Below are 23,328 nucleotides of genomic sequence, written 5' to 3' on the forward strand. Positions count from 1 at the left end.
GACCACCAGTCTCTAACGTGCACCACATTCATACGTAGGTAAGGTGGGTTAAGTGTCTTGCCTAAGGACACAACATTAATTTGCACAAGAGTCACTGCTTCCTCACTGTGACACCTGCTTATTTCCACTGTTCTTGCATCCCACTACTGGACAGTCTCAGGTGAGTATGGCCATCTTAATTAACTCAATTATATTGTTATAGTTGAACACTAATCTATATTTTGTGATCCCATATTTATAGTGTTTATTGACTTTATCTAATATTCATTGTCTGTGTATATGCAACATACTCCCTCAGTCAAGTATTTATCACCGCAGCAGTGCCATTTGGGGTCACACAAAGACATAGAGAACACAGTCTGAACAGAGCAAGAGGAGGAGAGATGGAGCGAGGAAGATGGATTCTCTGCCGGCTCTGCTCTTATTGCACATGACAGACTGAGATTGGCTAATTATACTCTGAGAAGCCTCCAGCGCAGCACCATAAATCACAAATTCATAACAACAACACAAGGCTACAGCTGCACGGACCTCACCTCAGACAATGAATAAATGCACACTTTAGCATATGTGCGCCATCAGAAGAGCAGCTAGGATATAATGCAGGGCAAGAGGTGATCATTACTCAAGTTCAACCAAAACTGCTTTTCAAAATTCATTCATTTATTTATTCTCTGTGGTGAATTCCTGTGGGTTTCTGTTACCTATAAATGTTGTAAGGTCAGCACTATGATTGGATATATTATTGCTATAAAAACATATTAAAACAAAAAAAAGAGATTTCAACAGGTTTCATTTCAAATGTTTTCTTAACTTTAAATTAACAAGAACTTTGTCTAAATTGTTTGCAAAAGAGTCACTTTACACTGGGGGCAAGGTTTGATATAAGCCTTGCCCAAGAGCACAGCAGCAGTATGCACTAGAGGAAGGGAATCAAACCACATACTTCAGGTGAAGGGTCTGTTCACTTGCTAGTCTACAAATGTCACCTACTTGTCTTTGCTTGGATTATTCCAAAGTATAGCGTTAAGCTTAACTCTGTCCTTAGTTGCAGGTGTATTTATTGTTAAATCTTGAAAAACATGCATTCTCACTGTGGTGGTCAACATTAGCTACACTTATTATGAATGAGAAGGGAAGTATCCTTTAACTTATTCGTTTGTGCAAGGTCAAATGAGGCGCTTTCAGTAAGATGGAAACTCAATGTGCATTTTCCATTAAGAGCTCATAATGATTTTTGCATCCACTCATTGCATTACAACAGCACTGATTTAAGATTTAAGATTGGAGCTTCCTAATTAGAGGCCAAGCAGAATTTGAAAACAGCTTTGATGCATTTAAAAGTAAAGAAGTAGCACTCTTGCCTCACAGCAAGAAGGTTTGCATGTACTCACCATTCCTTTCTGGGTAGGATTTAGTCTGGGTACTCTAGCCTGGATCTTGGTCAGGAGTACCTACCTACCCTGTATTGGTTGATCTAAAGAGCTAAAGATGAGTCCACCAGGCTGAGTTTTATAGTGACTTGAGTTATCACGGATTCACCAAAAATATAAGAGCATCAACACATATTACAAATGACTCTATATGACAGTCCCCTTGTATAAACAGCCATAATGGTCAGTCCTTCTTCTCTCAGGATATTAGAAAATGGGCAAACAAAGAGTGACGTGATCATATCTGAGACCAAACACATGAGCGCTTCAATAAAGAGCAGCTGCAGAACAGGAGGGAGGGGCAGATGAAACCTGTCAAAGTCATAGTTTATTTCACTGTGAAAGCAAACGTCATCTATTCAAACTCTACTGCAGCTGAAGGCTTGCACTCTATATAGTTGTTTTGCCATAGTGTGCTTATGTAACTTGGCCATAGTGTGTGTATGTAACTTGGCTTGGAGTTCACAAACTCTAAAAAAAATCTATCTGGCAAAGATGCATGGTTAACCAGTGATTTACACCAATGACAGGTCAGCATTTTGGTTTGGGCAGAAGCCAAAGGTGAAGTGCACAAAACAAACAAACATGGCAATAAGGATGGATGTACTATTTTAGCAAAAATACTGACAATTTTGTTTTTGAAAAACATGCGGAGGGAAGCACTCAGTGCATTTGTGGATGGGTAAGATGTCTGTGTTGTCTGTGGATTTACCCAAAGTTTGATTTCTAAGCTACTCTTCACAAAAGTCCACCTTTTCCTGACCACTTTTCACAAGAGCTGCTCCATATTGATGTGTAGAACTCAATTAACTTAATTGCACATTATAGTTAATTAGACTCACGTGGGACAGTTTGGTACCGGGAGCAGAAAGGTGAGGCACAACCACAGTGTTTCCAACAGGACCATGATAAGCCACTGAGGCCAATACAGGGTTAAGTCCTGGAACGGCTTCTGCAACAAAGTTTAACAAGTTAAAACCAAAAATAAACAATTCAACTTAAATCTACAACCAACACGAGACGGGACCAAACCAGTGTCTGTGTTTGTGAATGCGCCGGTGCCACTTTCACTTGTTTCAGGTTGGCTGCTCTATTTGAGACTGGAGTGAGTTTATCAGAGCGACTCACCGTTCTGAGAGGGACCGAGATCTGGCCCCAGAAAGTTTGAAGCAGAGACAAGACGAGATATGTGACACCCAAACGCTGCAGCACCCCAGGGACCCTCAGCCACGACCACGACACTAAAACAACACAACAGGAGATGAAACACTTACGCAAAAGTTTTATTTCAGTATATATAGTATTTTTGGGTAAATTAATTAACTTATGGTTTGAGATATTTTTTCAGTGAGATTTTCCTTCTTAAATTAAAGCAACATTGTGTTGGTTAGGCCAACTCATAGCACAACACAACAATCCTGTAACTTTGTGGAGGTGGCACATCACCTGCATGATTCCATGGAAACAGAAAGTTAAAACCACACTTCGAAACATTCTCCATGGAGATAGATGAGTTTTATGCCATATTGTGGAAGATTATATAGCCAAAAGAACAACATTTCCATTGAAACAAGCAGGAGGAGGCCCCCCTCCAGTGCAAATAAGAGTCTGTGTCTGGTATGTGGTGATGCAAATCCACATATAACTTTTCAGTGCAATAAAAACATCCAAAATTAAGAACATGCTTTTATTTGGTCTATTATTTGGCTAAAAATTTAAACGGTGGGGCTTTAAGGTTTTAATCAAAGAAATTTATCTGACATAGGCATATATGGCTTGAGTTCAAGACAGCACTCTCTCTCCCCATTTCAGATTATACTGTCCCAAAACAACTAAAATGGCACAGAATATTCTATTGGTAAACTACATATTCATATTAGCAGCAATGGTTTGCACTGAGAGACAAGAGAGAGCAAAACACAAAACTTAGTAAAGAATCTAACCAAGATGAACAATGACAACATTCAGGCAATGTTTGACAAAATGTGGGATATTTTCCAATTTAAATGAAGCACAATTTAAGAGTATAAAACTCTCTCTTCTTTGTCCTGGTACAAAGGGAGACCTGAGGACAATCTAGATTTAGCTCTGATGATGGATACAGGGCTGCACACCTCCGACATGGGCCCGATATAACTGACTGATAACACCATTTCTGTGAGTTAGACCTAATTATTCACCACGAAATGGATCATACGGGACACAGGAACTTCCTCCAATCAAACCAAGAAAATCCCACTTCCTGGAGCCCAATGATGGACAGCGACAACTCCAGAAAATATAGAGTCCCTACCCGGATGTATTCTAATCAGAGGTGCAGGGCTATCTCCTCCAGGCTTCAGACTTCAAAGATTGATGGTAATCTCCACATTAGTTAATTGAAAACCTTTTTGTCGCTCAAAGTGCCGTAAAACATTGTATAATCCAAATTATTGATCAGGACAAATCAAATAAAAGGCGGAAATCTCGACTTTCACAAAACGTCAGGAAGCTTTTAGTAATGACACATTTGCTAATTCTGCAGGTCACACCCTCGCTGTTGAAATGTACGATCGGACACGCCCATAATATCAACAAAGCAAAACTGATTTTACGAACTCAACTTTAGAGAAATTGAAACTTATTAAATGTAGATAGATTTTTAAACTGTGTGATGTCCACTATTTGCTACTGGCTCTAAATCTCTTTCACATCAAGTCAGTGAGTAACAAAACAAAAGGGAAAATGCCATTGTGTTGTGAAAGTACATTGTTTGAAAATGGACAGTTCGCAGCGGGCCACAAATTAATATCACCATACCCATAGCAAGATCGGTTCCATGCAATTAAGCTGGTGCTACTCAATTTTACTTTTGTTTACATTGAAAGAAGGTTTATCGTAATGAAGAGGTGAGGATAGGTTAAGGTTAAGAAACTATTGCCTCTGCATTTGACCCACCCTGCAGCCAGTCAGGAGCAGTGTGCCCTGACGCCTCTCTCTAGATCTTGAACTCAGTTTGGTCAAGCGTAGCCTACCTAGCTGGAAGACTAACCTATTGTGCATAATTAGATAGGTTGTCTTTTATGTTTTGGGTTGGGAAAATATATTGATACAATTCTATGCTCAACTTCACTACATAAAAACACAGATGCAAAATTATGAAATACAAGAGCTTACACCTTTCTCTCTCTTTCCACAGTAAAGCGGTATAGTTTGTAGGTCACATGACTCTCATTAGACCATGTGGGATGTCCTGAGAGAGTCCTGGGCTGAGTTTGTGCTGAAGTCACTACAGAGCTGAGCACAACAGCAGCTGCAGTGGCTGTAACTCTATCTGTTTGTAATCGTCCATTACCACAGTCTTGTTTTTGCTCGATCTGCTCCTGTTAAACATCCCCTGGCGCTGGATTTGGAGACTACACTTGCAATAACAATATTTGACTTAACCCAGTTACAGAGACGCCCCCTGCAAAGTCCATTAGAGTCAGAGGGGGGGGCTAATGGTGAGGGGTCCCCAGGTGGATAAAACAAGGATTATTGCACCTTATTTTCACACTTTCACCCAGACAGTGCACCAAAATCTGTTTAGACAAAACCTTTTAGTGTGTTTTATAGATTCTGGTAAAATTGTTCTATAAACTGTCCCTGTATAATGTTTTAAAGGTCATTTATGTTGCTTTTCTCAAATCAAACAAAGTAATGACTGACACACGTTTTGCTCTTCAAACAGATATACATGTCAGTGAATGATATCGTAGTCCAGCATATCAATAGGGTGCAGTAGTTTGTGGTACACCCATAAACTCAAAATTTGATGGCTGAACCTGAGCTTGGACCTCTGAGGAGATCTCCCGGAGACTCTGATCTCTAAATCACCTACATGGTCCATCGCGTGGGGAGTAATTGAGGAAGCAGAACCCGAGCAGCAGCAGCACTAGAGTCCTCCAGGCGACTTTACGAATGAGCTGACCCCTCCCCACTCCCCTCCTCTGCATCGAAGTGAAGGCCAAGACCACCGATGTCCCAATGATGAACACAAACCTACAAGAACAAAGCATGTTATACTCCAATACACTCACCACATTTTCTGCTCCCGTCAAATAGCACATTTTATAAACATACATCAGTTTACAAACTGTAGCTTTGAATTATGCATTAACGTATTTACTGTTACTATGAAAAGTTACGAAATGTTTCATATGCTCATATGAGATACCAAGTAATTTGCATTAAGTCACTAAACAAATGCCAAATGATATTGTATTTTTATGTGCAATGCTTGTTATAAAGTGTTAAAGTAATTAATAACTGAATAAACAGCAAAAACAGCTTATTATAAAACTTGTGCTTTACACTTACCATGGCATGACAAGATCAGCCACAGTCAGACCTGCAAAACATGTCAAAACATAGATTTTATTTGTTTTATTTGTACTGTTTTGTAATGATGAAAAAATACATTGAGGAAAAATGATGTTACTCTGTGCAGCTTCTATCATTATTGTCCCATTTGTTGAAGGTGTAATTCATAAATATCTTTAGTCCAGTGACAGCGAAGGCCCAGCAGCAAAGACAAGATTAATCAAAGTTTGTCTGAATCGATGCAGAAAGTGACAAAGAGGCTATTACTAAAGCTAAAGACAGAGAGGGAGGATGAGGGAATGAATTTCAGAAAAGTTTTTTTATGATAAATTAACCCCTGAACCGAAGCCAAGTTTGTATAGTTCAATCTAATGAATCAAATCTATTTTAAATGTCCTTTTTTTGGGTTACAGAATCTATTAATTAAGGTTCAGGTATCAAACAAATGTAAAATGACTGTAAAATCATCCACAAATGTGCAAATATATCAGTCTATACCCATGCTTGAAAGTTTTAAAACCTAAAAAAAAAAAAATCTAATTATTTATCTAATTATCAGTTTGTTTCGCAGCATTTTGCATAAATCCAATATTCAAATTTGACATGCCTGCAAAACAACACTGACATTATGAACGATATGATATACTGCCCTCCTCTAGCCGGTGTAAATATGTCATACTCATAGACTTGTCATAGACATCGCGTCCTTAGTGTAAATAAAAGCTGAACAATAGGAGGACTTATATTTTCTCAGCTGTCGTTAAACACACATCCTCCTCTTTTTAAATGACACTAAACTATTGTGCTTATAATTCAGCCTTAATGTAGAATGATGTGCAATGAGAAATTAAATTTATAATTATCAGCATGGCAGTTGTCATGAGACCAGAGGTACTCTTATAATTTAATAATAATTTTTAATTGGAAAATAGCTAATCATTTAAAAAATAGGTTCAGCTGGTGTAGCAGAATCTATAATGGCATTTCATAGATGATTGACTATAAAAAATGAGGTGATGACCTAAACCAAGCTATTTTTACGTTGCTGTTGCAACAGATTTGGACAAAGAGCATTTGTAAGTATGTTTTCTGGTAGAGGGTCCTTCACCTGATTGCATTTTTTCCAATTACAGGTGTTTTTATTGCCCAAATTACTCTATATTAATTATAGTATGGCCAGACCTTCTTGTAAAAGGCTGGTCTCATCAGATCTCTAAGCAGGGCTGGGTCTGGTTATTTGGATGGGAGCTCGTTGGGAACACCATGTGCCACAGTGGAGCAGCAGTGGCAAAACTGATGTTATGTTTTGGTGAAAAAAGTGCAAGGCACTTCACCTACATGGCCTATTTGGTGAGTGTGTGAGTGTTGGCCGATGGCACAGACTGGCTGCCTTGCTTCCATCGGTCTGGCCCAGGGCAGCTGTGGCTACAACAGTATCTTCTCACCACCAGGAATGGAATCAATGAATGGAATCTATGAACTTGAGTGTCTGGAAAAGTGCTATATAATACTAGTACATCTCCATGGAGATTGATATGTTTTCTGCTATAATGAGAAGCATTCCAGAGTATCATATAAAACAACGGTGTCCTTTGAACTACTTTCTTTACAAACACTAACCACTCTGCCATTATATGGAACTTAAACGTAAGTATTGAAAAGTACAGACCGTTCCAAGGAGCATGTTGAAAGAACCAGTATCCTCCCCCTCCATAGTTTACAAATACCATTATCGTCAGCGCAAACCTGCAACAATAAGTCAACATGAGAAATGTAACACAAATATGACAGAATAGCATTCGTCAGCCCGTGTAAAATTGATTAACTTGCACAAAACCACTGCAAACATTTTAACAAGAAAGCACTTTTGAGTTCCCAAATGCCCAGTACATTTGTAGCTGTTTGAATACATTTAATTGATTCATTAATAATAGCGTCTAAATTAAAGTTAGCGATGCCAAGTGGGTGCTTTTCAAACTCACAAATGCAGCGTAATGCAACCTAAGCATTTTGAATCACTCAGGAAATGAGCGGCTGTCCCCTGGATCTCGTCCTACAGTTGTGCTGACTCCAGACTTTAGACTAATATACGATATACTTTAAACTTCAACTGTGGCCAGAGCTCCTGTGCGTGACAGACAGCTCAGAACTAGAGAGGCCATTAACACAGGTCTAAATGAACTGTAGGAAGAAGACGAAGATGTTTAAGAATATGCTGCATACTCGATCCAGAGTCTGATACTGCAATGATGATTTTTTTAAAAAACAACAAACACTCCTTTTAGAGTAAAATGTAATTTTAACACAAAATAATAGTACTTTCTTTATCATATCCTGTGATCATCCTAAAAGTGTTTCGATTTATTTATTTTTTTCCTGTTTATGTATTATTTTTTTAGTATTGATTAGCAATAATTCTGCTATAGCATTGTCAAGAAACCCTTCATTTTGAGAGGTTTTCTTGAGGTGTAACATTTATATTTAGAGGGTCTGCCACATAAAGATCTTATTGCTTTGTCGGGAATGTTCCACAGTATGGCATTAAATCTAACTTGCATTTATTCAAATATAATGTTTATATTGTCCCCCCCCCCCCCCCGAAAAGTGATATAGCACACCTTTAATTAGAAACTAATAACCAGTATTATTATATTTCTAAAATATACAATACCAGGGACAAGTTTATTTTTCCTAACGTCTGCGAGCTACAAAGCCTCTTCATTTGAGCTCCATTCCTTTTACACGATTGCATCATCTTGCATGTGTCCCTCTATTCTATTAAAAATATGAAACCAACGCTCTCCATTTTGCTGCACTTTAGCGGAACCCAAACTTGTCGAAGAATGTCCGTAACTGGTTTAGTGATCATTTTAAAGCCGTAAATATCTACATTTGTGCTTTTTATCCTGGCCTGATTAAATAAAAGGAACACAAATCATAAAAGGACTTTAGGAGCAGTAATGCGGTTAGCTCTGCCTCTGTCTGTCTGATAAGGTGAGCTGTATCTCCGCTGCCGCCTCTTGTTTTTCTGCTCTGATTGAATTAAGAAGTGCATGGAGCCATTACTGCTGTTTTAGGCCAACCTGCTGATACTGGGCCTAATCGCACGCTCTAATCTCAAAAGGGCCATTTAAAAGGACTAAAGGATCTGTCCAGGTACTCCTCCTCTCTGATACAAATGCATGGATATTCATTTACAGTATATATTATGACGAACTAACTGTTAGCATCCGTAGTGACTCAAGGTTATACAGATTAAATAATAATAATAATGGCTGAATTTGTTCCTAATAGGCGGTGCTTATATACGCTGAGATGATTAGGCTAAAACTGCTTTTAACATCTAAATTGTAAAATCCAAGTGCACTTAAATCAAGAAACTATTAGTCCATTCACAAATCGACACAATGTATGTGAGCACAGAAGGCAAAGAGGGTAAAGTGTCTTGTTCAATGACACTAATATTAATCAGTGGTAGCAGGAATTAGAATTGAACTGAATAATTCTCTAGTTATTGGGCAAAGCTGTACCTTGTGAGACACTTACATGTATTTAAAAATATTTAGTACAATTTAGTACAGTTCTCTGCCAAATGATTAATTGTGTGTAATTAAAATGCTACAAACTAAGATATTTTAAAAAGAATTGTCCAAAAAATGTGTCATTATAAATTGTACAAAATTCCAGCGTAGGGCAAAACTTTGACAATTTGATATAGACATTAATCTCTTTGACTCTTGAATCCCAGCACATGCATTACCAATTACAAACAGTGTAGTACATTTCCTGCGTCAAATAAAGAGCTTCAGTCTATCAGTACTGGTGTCTGGTTACCTTCTGCCTGACGTATCAAGCACATGGACACACAGTCTAGTCATAATAAATGACTTTGACTTGTGTGGAAAAGCAGCTAATTTTTCATGTGGGTAGCAACGTATCTGTTTGAAACCTAAACTTGTTTAATAGCCAGCTTCGGACTAAAATTCAAATCAAAATAACCACAAAACGAGTCAACCACCTGGTGTTTAACTTGATATTTCTGTAATAGTTGTTCCTTATGCTGCATTCTTCCTGGCTATAAGCTGTAGGGTTTTGTTAAATTTGGTTTTATGTCTGGACAGGAATAGATCAGCTGAACACATGTGATGAGGTGAATAAATCTCTTAATTTCTATACATTTTATTTAAGTACAGTAATTTTTGTTATTGTAAAAATTGCATAAATTTGGAGTACACTCAAGGATGACAGATATTTTGGCTTGTATTTAAGATTTTTGATGAAAGGTCAAGTTTACACTTTATTGTCCTATTGGGAAATTTGTCCTCTGCATTTGACCCAGCCTTCAATGCCTCTGGGACAACCGCAGTGGGACGCATCTCCAGATTTTGAGCTAGGCTTGGTCAGGACTATATTAACTGGAGGATTTTTACCTATCGTGCATGTTTTGGGTTCATGTTGGAAACCAGAGTGCCTGAAGGAAACCCACCCAGACACAGTAGGAAAAATAGAAGCTGGGACTGACTGTGTTGTAGCATCTGGTTGGTGTAAATATCAAGCTCTAACCACCACTATACTGTAAAGTGCTGCTGCTGCCTCCATAGGAACCAGCTACAGGCTTTCAGCAATGCACCACAAGATTAAAATTCAAATCCTTTTAGAAAAATTAACAAGCGCATACTTTGCTGTTCACAGTATATCAAGTCTAGCCGTCTGACCAATGATTTGAGCTCTGGGAAAGCAAAATGTCCCAGTGTTTGCGGAAGATGACTGATGACGCGCTTCACTGGAAAAGTTGCTGCTTATCAAATGTATAGATCGTAAGTCACCAGGAAGGAGCTGAGTCAGGGGCCGATTTAACAGCTTGTCCCATTTGACTATTTCAGGTATTAGCCAAAACAGCGTCAATATGAGAAACAGAGGTGCCGCTAAAGCTAATAAAAGTGTCTGGTTGGCTTAAAATTGGAAAACCTTTTACCAGAAATGACAAATGTCTAATTGTAAGTTATTAGGCTAATGCAGCTGTATGATTTCAAATTCAACTTCAGCATGTAGTGATTCGTTTTGTTGGAATATAGATCCATCAGGTTAAAGAATTTGTAATTTTTCTTGTCTCCATGGAGATGTTACACTGCTTTGGCCGAATGTTCAACCGTATGGCATTAAACCTACCCATATCCATAGAGACAAGCAGTTGACGCCAGCCCAAGTCGCAGGTCAGATCTGTGGTGAAGCAAGCCCACCCCCGGTAAGATATGTATGCTTTTGAAGGTATACTTTGGACTAATAAAACATCTCTAATTGAGTAAACGTGAGTTAGAAAAGTTAAAAGCCATATTGTGGAACTTTTGAGGCAAAAGCAAAAACATTTCCATGGAAAATATACAAACTCCACATAGAAGTTCCCTACCCGGTATACAAAATTAACCCAGGAACTTCTTGCTTTGAGGTGCCAGTTCAAGCTAATCTGTAATGGTGCTTTCCCAAACCTCTTTATGGCTAGAATGGAGCAACACACTTTTAAAACAACTATAATTGACCAAAATTAAGTGCTAAGTAGAGGTGGGACAAGACATAGTTCCCACATGAAATTGAATCCACAAGAACGATTCAAGATTTGAAATTATTTGCTATAAATAAACTGCAATCCAGTCCACAATTTTGGCAACATGTTTTAATTTATTTTAAATACTTGTTGTCAATATTGCACTGCAGCAACACACAAGCACTTAACCTAAATGTAAAAACGAGGCCTTTTTATCTCACGAGTTATTGTGGCATGAGATTCTGTCCCATCCTTAGTGAGATCTCATTTACAGTATATGCAGTGGTGGAACCTAAGTAATAGTAGTAAACTACAGTATTTGGTATTTGTACTTTACTTAAATATATTTTAAAGTACCGGTAGATACTTTTTACTTTTACTTCACTACATTTGAGAGGACGTATCTGCACGATATTTTAGAACAGGACTGAAAAGTAAAAGCATTGTTGATTATTGGTTGCGACCTGCTGAAAGAGCTGAGGGTAGTATTTGTATATTTTGAGCAAACAAAAATATATGAATAAAAAAACGCTAGAAAAACCCCCCAAAATGCAGCATAAATCTTTATCAAAATCACTACATCTAAATTTCAAAAACTGTGTGAAATACTTTTTACTGATTTTTAAACAGCTGCTTTAATACTTTTACTTAAGTAGATTTTTTTATGTGATACTTTTACTTGAGTGTTTTTCTTTTACTTAAGTAACAAAACCGAGCACTTCTTCCACCACTATATTTATGGATTTTTTTATAGGAAAGACAGAGTTTTTGTATTACATTTATCTATCCTTGCCCACTAATACAAAACCACTGACCATTTTCAAATTTTCAAACAAGCTCTTGCCCTTCACACAGAGGCCAATATAAAATAAACCCAGACTGTGTTTTGTTCATAATTTTCCAGAGAGACCAGGTGCAAGTTTCAAACAATCCAACTTCCCTATTGAATAAAACTGGCTTCCTGATCTCAGAACATCTGTATCCCAGAACCATGGCCACATGTGTACGGCACCAGTTGTTTCTTATTGCAATAGCACTTCCTCTGTCTATCTCCATTTTGGCAGGAGATCTATGGCAGTGTGGTTGTGTGCCGATATGTTGACGGTATTATTACATCAATTATTTGGCAAAAGGGGGAGGTCAAAGCCACACCAGCTTCCTGTATCCAGATAGACGTGCATTGTGTCTAGCCCCAGGCCTCAATTAAAGAGCCCAAATTCAATCACTCCTGTCCAACAGAAATACAATGTTCCCAAGCACACAACCACACATACACACTGTACAGTACAGCAGACGGCCCTGAGCTATAGCATTTGATAAAAGGGAGGCAAAGGGGAGGCTATGGCCAGACACTGACCTCTCCAATTATTCACTATAGACCAGGCCTGCTGCTGTGGATCCTCATTGGACTAAGGGGAGGACTGCTCAATCTGTATCTAAATGTGATGAAAGATGCAGTGGAAATGGTAGTTTATGATTTACCCTCGAAATGTGTCCAATGACTGAAGACGAGCGGATTTCGGTTTGTCGGATTCTGGAGGTTCATTCTGTGGAAACAAAAACAGAAATTAAAGACACCGCAGCTGATTTTTACTGACTTAAAAAAAACTTGATCTGGTTCATTTAAATCGTTTGCAGCTGCAGCTTATTCCCTTCCTTTCCTAACTCATCATAGCATCCTAATTATTCACCACAATGAGTTTATAAGTGCTTTTGTTACCTTCAAGAAACCAGAGCTGTTATGTTAAAGCTAAAAACAAAACAAAACAAAAGCAATGCTAAAGACAACTAGCATGGTAATGGCATACTTCCTAATTAGATGCAAACTGTAAACAGTGGTTCCATTCGGACGCCAAGAGCTGCTTCTACATTATATCTGTACTATGAGGCAAAGGTATGGAAAAAATCAGGTACAGCCACTTTAATGTATTTACTTTTCCATTCTATATAATCATTTATGCAGAGTTCCAGTACATTATGGGCCAAATAACACTTTAGGACAAAAACATGGAACAATTCTGTCCACACAGGTTACTGAAAAACAATTTTGCCAACATATTTGTACAAGCAAGATGGTTGAAGTGCCTTGCCCATGGACGCGACAGCAATAAGAAAAAAAAAAAAAAAAGGATGGAATCATAAACCTTTCAATTACTGGTCAGACCACATTCACTCCTATAGGTCTGATGTTGGTAATTTTAAAACCAGCTCATAGATTATATAAGGTTATACAGGTACTTCATACATTGCACAGGTTTAATACTAATTTCTAGCCTTTTAATTCAAGTGGTTTTAGCATACATAATTCTGTTGAAGTTAATTACCATCAAGTGTGAGATCAAGTATCTTTCTGCCAACTGTGAACCAATCCTTATTATTAGCACTAAAACTCTCACAATGTGTTCAGTACATTTTGTTTGCAAAATCATGGCATAATAGTCTTACAAAGTCATTACTGAAGGTTTTGGGGAAAGTATAAAAATAACCTGCCTATATGTCAATAAGATGACTCAGTGGTTTGTAGTTTTTTGGGTTGTTTTTTTTTTGTAAAATTCTTTTTGACTGGCTGAAGACAGATCCAGTGATAACCACAGATGTAGCAGGGTCTGGAGAGTATGGGAAGCTTAATTTGGCAAACAAGAAATGACTTAGGCAGTTATGCTATACATCTTCTTACTAGGCTTGTAGTCAACTAAAGAAATTCTTGGTTGACTAAAGGCATGTCCTGCTGATCGATTAGTGGACTAATAAGGGAACGTGGCAAAAGCTCTCAAAACTATTTCTGTATCTCTATGTATCTGACTAAAACTGCACCCATGAGACTACACCTGCACGGGAATATTTATGCAGAAAAATGTATGTAACAACGTATTTATAGAAAGATTAAACTTGTGAATTGTGAGTTTAATCTGCCAAATCTTCACATAACTCACTCCCTTGTTAACTTCTTTCTGCTGTTGTCACATATAAATCCTTCAAATCTAAATAAAATGCTTAAAATGATTAATTTTGGTCAACTTAGACATCAACCGATTAACTGACTTAATGACTAAAGGCCAACAGCCCTTCTTCTTAAATGTAAAAATGCTGACTAACCATACAATCCTTACTGTCAGTGGGTCACGTCTTATAATAAACTAATTTGTCTATATTTTGACAGGGTCGGGGTGTGGCAGTGAGGGCGCCTGAATTTCCTATGTCCCTTGAAGGCAGCAGTGGATCCGCTGTGGCCTGTTGCCCTCTCATTTGGATCAGCTGGACTCTTCAAGGAGCCAGAGCAGGAAGACACAAGACTCTAATACGTTTTGATTGATCTACATGCCAAACCCGCGGCGTATGGACCACAGAGGAGGCATTCATGCTCGCCCAAAACGCGCACCATCAGACGGGATGATTGGCGGATGCAGGGCCCTTGTCTGTGGTGGAGGTCTGCAGTATGGCGCTCTCTGCTAACATTTGTATCAATCACTGCATTAGAGACTCCCAGAGGCCTGGTCAAGGGGGACGAGGTAATTTGGGGTTTGCATCACAAGCAGAAAAGTTGATAACTAGATTTTAAAACCAGCTGAACTGAAGTAGCATTCACTTCAGACAGACCATAGAAGGATACTTTAAAAAGACACATGATGCTTTTGTTGTGTTAAACCATAATATTGATCTAAACTGGCTTTATAATTGAAATAGGTCCATAGACTTCATGTTAACTACTGCAGAACATAGTGGCATTTCACAGAAGCAAGCAGCTGATTTTCATTGACGTGTTTTTATTGTTGAAAATGACATTTTTTAACCCTACCAGATTTTTTAACCCAGAGTCAGATTTTTTTACATAGTTGCGAGTAAGTACAGAGCTGTGGGTAGATACAACTTTCAGAGACCAGAGCGGTGTTTGCCACGCTAACAACAACTAGCATGCTAACTGTGCAACACTGCTACTTCCTGGTATGTGGAAGATAAAAATACTTCGATGCAGTCAGCACACAGAAGTCTCAATTTGACCCTAAGAACTCCTTTTAGAGAATATCAATACTGGGCCAAAACCACTTTTTACAGTATTAAATGACAAAAATCGGATACAGCTCCTTTAAGATTATTATATCAAACTAATGCTTCATAAATACCGTCTAGTGAAAGGAGCAATCAAACCAGTGGATGGTATTGAGCATCTTTATAAATTTAAACCTTTCAAATTCATCTGACAACGTGAACACTCCCACTCCGATACTAATCACGTTGAAATGGCTTAATTAGCTTCATATTGATTATAGAGCAATCCATCATAGTGTATTATGCAAAGGTTTCATCTATGAGGCAGCAATCCAAGTGTTACTTACATTGTCCATCGAATACTGAGGGCTTCTGCAGCAAATGGCTCTGATAAACTTGGATGTATTGCGCCTCCTGTGAACGGGAAATGAGTTTGGTCTGAGCTGGTTTTGATGGAAGACAGAATCAATGGGATTTTCATATAAAGGAAAAACACTTACCTGTAGATGTACGGACCGGTTGCAAACAAGACAGACAGAAAAACAAAGACCAGGGCTGCCACGAGGAGAGCTGGAAGTGAAGGGAAAAGAGAGAAATACTTAAAAAATTTAACTGACACAAAAAATTCCCAGTTTGGTGTTATTTTATTAAGTGTCAATTAATAAGCACTAACCTATCCAAATCCCAATTCCAGCATGCATTTTAGTATCTAATTGTCAGTGTTCATATTGATATAACTGGACTACTTATATTACAGTAAACAGTACACATAATTAATTGCGTATTTGGATATACATTGGAAAAGTACACTATAATAAATGAGTACAAGTCAATATATTAATCAAAGTAAACTACCAGCTTCTCTCCATCGATATGTTATGGTGTTGTTTTGTTCCACAGTTTGACATTCAACTTACTTATCTCCTTGGAGACAAATAGGTGATGCCACAAAGCCAAGTTATAGGTCAGATTTGTGCGGAGGTTAGTCCATTTTCTTATTGCAGTGATACTAGAAACACATACATGCATTTCAAAACACCTTCTATATCCTCACTTTGTTTCATGCTGCCTTATAATGACTGTATTCTGCCAACAACAGCCTATTTAGACAGAGTCAGGTCTCCCGTCTTATCTCCTGTTTGCCCGCGATGTGACCTCTGCGTGTCCCACTGTATCACAATAGAATCTGAGCGCAGATAAAGGCCCAGATTAACAAAACAAACTGTACATCTTCCCTTGAGGTCTCCCTTGGGTGCTGCGTCCGTCAAACCATGTCAGAAAAATGCCTCAAGAATTCACAGACTCACGCACACACACCTAATGGAACAGCCCTGGTCATGATCCATAACAAAACCATCAGTGTGGGAAATCTGACCCCAGGCTCCGAAGAATAGGGTCCACAGAGGAGCACGACAAAGGAAACACACTGTAAAGACTGTATATGACCAGAGGGCGTCATGCTAGGGTCTGCAAAATGTTGTGGTATGGACAAACCAGACTGCATACAAATAAGAGACAATGGATACAACTGGAAATTGTTTTTGTAGGTAGGTATGTGTTTACTTTGACATATTTTAAACTGTGTATTTAAGTACATATCACTGTCTTAATATCTGTTTGAAATAATAGCGTTACTTACTGTCGGCCATTATTGGATTCAGCAATAAACTACCGACATTTCAGTCCAAGATATCGACATTGTCAAGCATAAAACATAAAAGAAACATAAAATCATAATTCTTGTCAACTAGTTTTCATGGGATAAGTAAGATTTGTTCTTCAAATGAATTAGTAAGAAAATACTCAAGAGCAAATTTCACATCTGTTGGATAATTGGCTCAGAATCAGATCTATTTTATGTAAATTGGTGCATTTATGTTGTTATGACCTTATTGTCGATACTACGAGCATGTACCCAAACGTCATAGATTTACAACCAAAGCACATTATAAAATCACAATAACACATAAAAACTCATTTGACACAAGTGACTCTGTTTACGTCAGGGATGAGGACAATGGAAAAACAAACAGAAGAGTCCATTTTGACCCTGACTCTTTTCCTCTGCTTCTCCTTTCTCTCTCCTCTGCTTCTCCTTTCTCTCTCCCCTCTCTCTCTCTCTCTCTCTGTCTCTCCTTTCACCCTCCTCCTCTCTCCTCTCAGAGCGGTCATTAATCACAGTTGAGGAGTCCCAACAGCTCAACCAACAACATCATAAAAAGACCATAAACCTCTCAGCACTGGACACTGGTCATTCAAAATTTCCAACATTCTGCAAGAAAACTACACACTACTACGGTTCATAGCATTCTGTAATTATGTCATTATTTCAATTTGAATCAAGATCCAGTTGTTTTAAATAGTCCGGCAAATAGTCTTTGGATCTTTTGGGTACAGCCAATCTCCTGCCAGTAAGTTAATTTTTGAAATAGGGTTCAGACTATGGAGGAATAAACTGGACTATCTTTTGTGTGATTAAACTGTCTTATATTTGTTCATGAAATTAAGAATTGGTTGACAAACAGATTTAATGTCATACTGTGAGACATTCTAGGCAAAACAATAGCATATCTATAGTAAAAGAAAAATTCAAATCTGTCTTCTTCAGCAGCCAAACATCTTCACTCCAAAAGATTCAAATTTTTCTTTTACTATGGATCATACCTGGACAATTTAGGGATTACACAGACAATAGCATACCTAGGTAAATAAGTAAGAGTCAGAAAAGTTGCATAGTGCTCCTTTAAGTGACAAATGACTATTGCAAAATTTGTGAACACTCGAATTGCCTTTTACAACACTTTTCACCTTCTCAAATCCAATTTCCACATATTCCAAATTCTCAGGGGAATTTGAATCTACAATAACATGATTACATTTGCTTCATCAATACAGAAGTCAAACTAAACACTTGCATTGGTCGATATTGTGAATTTCTTAGTTCGAATTAACCCCTCGCAGGTGGCTTGTGGTTTGCGGTGCATTGCAAAATACACTACTAACAAGATTAAAGGCACAGATCTGAAGGAGCTGTGCACAAAACATGTTCAATAGATGACCTCACGGAGTCTAGCGTCGATCAATCAGAGACAATGAAGTAAACTTTGAAAATTCCCTACCAGGGCAAGTCTAACCTGTCCGCAGCAGCTGACCCCACCATTACTTAAGCAGAGAGGGTCCTATGGGAGGGCTCTGTAATCACCGGTCTGAGGAGCTAATGCACTGGACCATACATCTACAGTTAATGGCTACTTGGCCTTAAAAGTCGGATCCAACATAATCTGCAATATTGTTAAGTAGAGTGTACATTATGGAGAGAGACGCTTTCAAAATCCCATTATGGCCTAATCCTTCGACACTGCCTAATGTATTACCCACAATGCTTTGCTGCTACAGACGGCATTCAAAACAAACAGAAACGCTTTTGTTTTATCCAGTTTTCAGCAAAGCTTTAGTCACATTTGATCAACACGCATCATGTCTCGAGAGATGGATGGAAATGACTTTGCAGTGAAAAGCAGTGGGCACATTTACAGGCCTCCAGCTGTCATTGTGTGTCAAGGAAGAATTCATTACATTGTTTTATAAATAATGAAATACCAGTGTGTGTTTAGCTAGATTAGAAATTGTTTACACCTATTACAATAAGTACTGATGAACAATGTTTTTGCTCATTATTTATCATATCTACTATTAGTTGTACGAGTGGGAAACATATTTACTTATAATAAGGTCACAAATTTCACATAAATAACTTTAATAAGCTCATGTTTAATTGTGTCATCTGTTTATTGCAGGTCAAGTTTTTTATGGTGACTATCAGTTCAATTTTGACTGACAGTTTTATGTAGGTAGACGATGAAGATAATGTCTTTTTTTCCATCAAAACCACAAAATATAACTGATAAGAATTTATTTTTATTAACTCCTTTTTTGAGAAGTCAACGTAACAACTTCAGATTTGCAAGTAAATTAGGGCGCAAATGCTTCAACCTTTTTTATACATAGATTATCCATTCATATCTTAACCCATTAAACTCTTAATAACTTGTACTCACGTAGGTAAACATTTTTGGGTGATTTCTGGATGATCTGTCTGCAGCTTGGTTCACTGAGCACCTCTGAAACGCCAATGTCGATCAAGTATTGTCCTCCTTCTCCATAGGTTTGGCTCCACCTGGAAGAGAACATGTAAATAAGCACCTAAACACACTTACTCTCCAGTTTTATTTTAATCAGAAAATCTTTTTGCATTAGATATTTAGTCTTTCGAGCTGGTTGGTTGTAGCTCAATGCTTCCCAACTAGGGGTTCAAAAGTACATTTCCTGGGGGTACTTGGAATTATTTCAGATCATAAAAGAAGGCGAAATTGAATAACATTTGAAGATAAAACGAGCTGTAAGACAATCTACAAACTTCAGAATGTTTTTGTAGTATGATTTGGACATGAAAATGCAATAATAATAATTAATACAATTCTAATTAGGCCTAAGAGATTCAAACTTATTTAAGGATACGCATTACCCAAGTTAGGGGGTACTTGGAGTGTGAGTCAAAGCTTAGACGAGGTACTCACATCCATGGGTACTCGAGAGGAAACACTGTTGTAGCCACTTCCCATTGCATTCTTTCTAACTATTTCACAGCTCAACAGTGCCACACAGTGCTTCTAATACACCACACACACATCTATACCTTCACCATATCCATTTTCTGCTCCAAAAAGCTACATTACATGTCCGTATTGATCCGGTGCTGGGATGACATACTAGCTATCACTTGGAGTGTTTTTTCAAAGGGGAAAGGGGAGATCGATAACGGCACAGCCTGGTTAGAGACCTCACATTGATCTTGGAGGCAATAATATGGGAAAAGTGAATGTAAAAGACACAGAAGGCAGACAGATGCTACTATAGCCTTAGACTATATTCACAGGTGACTTGGCCTTTTACATTGTTGTCAGCTATTGTTTTGAATACAGTTAACACCAGTTAGCATCATTGAAGAAATCCCTATGTTAAATGGTCTATTTATCAATACAGTCAACTTGTATTAACCCCAAAAAGCCTTGTGATCAATAGAGGGCAGTGGTTCAAAGCAGGGCATGATCAGGTCTATGGAACGAGGTCACAAGTACAGCCCCATACTTGTAAATAATGTCCTACGCTGCTAAGGCAATCACTGGATGCCACTGTGTTCACTAAAGACAGTATATTACAGAGCAGAGACAAGAGACACACTCCCACTTTGTGACAGGAACTGGGTCAGCAAAATTACATGAAGCAGTAGTGTCCAAGAACTGATTGTGTTGGCCTACCTTTCAAATATTACACAAATAACATACCTGATTATAGCTTATATACATTGTCTTCTATAAATTGTTCTTACCTGTCAAAATGTGTGTTTTGGGGTTTGTCGTTGCATATATACAGTGTACAAGTGGTGAATGATCGCACAGCTCTTTTCCACCTTCAAGGCACTCAAAGCACTTTACATTAAGAAACCACTCAGCCATTCACACACACATTCACACACCAGTGCCCACCCCGCCAACCTGTGGGTCAGTGTTCTTCTCTCCGACAGAAAACACTCCACTGTGACCACATACCATACAGATAGTGCTCCAATGTGTTAAGCTCCATAAACCTTCACGAGAATCATTTGGATAATTTCAGCCCGGAATTGCTTATCTTTAAGTTAACAGCTGCCATTTACCTTTTGTTCTGTAAACTACCACTTTGACATTTTGACCTTTGGAGACGTAGACAGATCAATAATCCAACATTACTCAAACATGTGTGAATGAAACAAAACATAACCCAGGTATGTTTTTGATGAGGTTACAACATTATAACATGACTAGCAGCTCACAGGAGCAAATTTTGCATAAGATAGACTACTAAAAATTGTGTTAAAGATCCTAAGTACATTACCATCACAAAACCTTGGACTTGCCTGTTGAGAAAAGTGTCTGGGGAGGTGGAAGCTTTGGCATCTTTGGTTATAGAGTGCCATGAGACCTAGACCCAGATAAGTTGCTGATAATATAGATGTTACAAATGCACTGAAATCAAACTGACATGTATTCAGTTTAAGAGGGTATAACTCCTCTGTTACAATAGGGATTTGGAAAGAAACATACTCCTGCTTAAATCAATGGACATGGAGGGTAAGAACAGTCAGATTAGATGCATATTCACATTACATTACTTACTTGCACAATGAGTTGTTTCTGGGTTTGGTGTCCACTTGAATTGTTAAAGTGAATTTGGTGCTGACGATCACAGATGAACTGCTGTTGTTTGGTTTGACTCTGGCCAAAAGCTGGTACACACACTGTGGGGAAAAGAGAAGCCTTAGTCATTAAATTCAATATGTTCATATATTTTCACAACTTATTTTACTTTTCTGGTGACAGTGGCTCAGGTAGTAGAGAGGCTGTCTTAATGGTTGAACAATGTCTATACTGTATGTGTGTTAGTAGTGGTTGGTTGATCTACTTGCTTATGTCTCCATGATGTTAGTGTTTCACCTAAAATGTCCCACAATATGGCATTTAACTTGCATATTATGCATTTATTCAATTAAGGTGTTTTGTTCCTCAGTATTATCTTGAACACATGGATTCTTACTGTCACTGTTTCCACAGATCTGACCTGTAACTTGGACTGGTGGAGTCATTAGCTTGGATATGGTTAATGTCGTGATGCGGAGACAGCAGGTGGTGGACCCTTGAATAGAAAAGTTTCATAGTGCAGCTTTAAAGACTGAGGTCATGAACCTGACTAATGTCAAACTCAGTGCCACACTGTACCAGTCTGAGCTGTTAAGACACTAGTTTGGCTGCTTGTTGTTGGAGGAGTGGTGTTTTTATTCTGGTGTGTTGATTGTAATTGTAATAAAGTTTGATGATGATGATAATAAGATGATCTTTACCTTATGGCAGTAGTCTGACGTGTAGTAGACTTGCACTTCTTCTGTCAGCTGATTCTGAAATGTTATCAAAGCCTGGTCCATCTTTAGAGCTGCAACTGTTTACAAAAAGTAGATTTAACTGTAATATCAGGCATTAAAATCACATAAGATTGATAAGACAGCTTTACAGCCGCAGCATAAGTACCATCATGCAACTTTATTTTACAGCATTTTTAAATTCTATTCACCACAACATAGGCCCACCTGTTTGTTGACATGGTCCTCCAAAGCTGCTGTTTAAAATAATCAACAATATGAAACTTCCTCTTAGCTCCATGTTGAGAGCAGAAGACTCTGGTCATAACCACAACATGAGGGGGTACTATAAAAAGTGGTCAAAGGGCACAGTGCATGCGCAGTTTAAAAAATACACACCAAAAGGGACAACAGAGTAAAACAAGGGGAAATAAGCAACTATAAAACACAAACACAAAATAGTATTAACCTGTTGTTGTGTTGATGTGGTCACTGTAAAATAGCATCATAGAAACACAGACCTTGTAAGTGGGAGTTGTACTTTTGACGTTTGGAAAAGACTGAACATAACTTTTTAGTAATTTATGAATGAGAAATCTTGTAAGTTTATTGATGGTAGTAGACTTCCTCTTATTAAAGTGTTCTCTGGATTTGACCCATTGTTTAATTGACACTGACTGGAGGAGGCAACCTGTCAGGAACCAGGGCTGACAGTTTGATAAAGTGAAAGTGGGAGGGGACCAAGGAGACAGAACTGGAGGAAAAAACTTGAACAATGTTTATTTACAAATTTCAAAGTACCGGTACAAATGAAGTTAGCTGGATCAGTGGGTTGAGAGCGGGGTGTTTGCCGTGGTCCGGGGGTAGAGCGTGAGCAGCAGAGTCTGAGACGAGGTGAACAGTACCAAGAGTGAAGAGCAGGGTCGGAGACAGAGGAGCCGAGTGGGTCCAGGGAGCGGAATATGGGGAGGACCAAAATATTCAATTCAGAAAAAGTCACAAAGTGCAAAACCGAGAACTGCGCCAAGCAGAGTTGTACCACAAAGAATACACGGACGTTCTGGCGCTGAGTG

General features: G+C 38.3%; 1 protein-coding gene across 1 annotated transcript in view; it reads right to left on the reverse strand.

The window, feature by feature from the left end:
- The window catches only part of si:dkey-192p21.6 (uncharacterized protein LOC565246 homolog), a 42,345-nt gene extending 19,819 nt beyond the window's left edge, over nucleotides 1–22,526 (reverse strand). The window contains exons 1-12 of the mRNA XM_033979654.2: nucleotides 22,484–22,526; nucleotides 22,241–22,335; nucleotides 21,519–21,640; nucleotides 19,362–19,480; nucleotides 15,804–15,873; nucleotides 15,651–15,717; nucleotides 12,799–12,863; nucleotides 7,444–7,520; nucleotides 5,772–5,802; nucleotides 5,293–5,453; nucleotides 2,562–2,674; nucleotides 2,276–2,385 (exon numbers count right to left, since the gene is read on the reverse strand). Coding sequence (XP_033835545.2) covers nucleotides 2,276–2,385; nucleotides 2,562–2,674; nucleotides 5,293–5,453; nucleotides 5,772–5,802; nucleotides 7,444–7,520; nucleotides 12,799–12,863; nucleotides 15,651–15,717; nucleotides 15,804–15,873; nucleotides 19,362–19,480; nucleotides 21,519–21,640; nucleotides 22,241–22,321 — 1,016 coding nt within the window. The 5' untranslated portion in view covers nucleotides 22,322–22,335; nucleotides 22,484–22,526. The remainder of the gene's footprint in view (nucleotides 1–2,275; nucleotides 2,386–2,561; nucleotides 2,675–5,292; nucleotides 5,454–5,771; nucleotides 5,803–7,443; nucleotides 7,521–12,798; nucleotides 12,864–15,650; nucleotides 15,718–15,803; nucleotides 15,874–19,361; nucleotides 19,481–21,518; nucleotides 21,641–22,240; nucleotides 22,336–22,483) is intronic.
- Between the last annotated feature and the right edge of the window lie 802 nt (nucleotides 22,527–23,328).

This window comes from Periophthalmus magnuspinnatus, chromosome 15 (assembly GCF_009829125.3).
Source record: "Periophthalmus magnuspinnatus isolate fPerMag1 chromosome 15, fPerMag1.2.pri, whole genome shotgun sequence".
Classification (NCBI taxonomy): domain Eukaryota; kingdom Metazoa; phylum Chordata; class Actinopteri; order Gobiiformes; family Gobiidae; genus Periophthalmus; species Periophthalmus magnuspinnatus.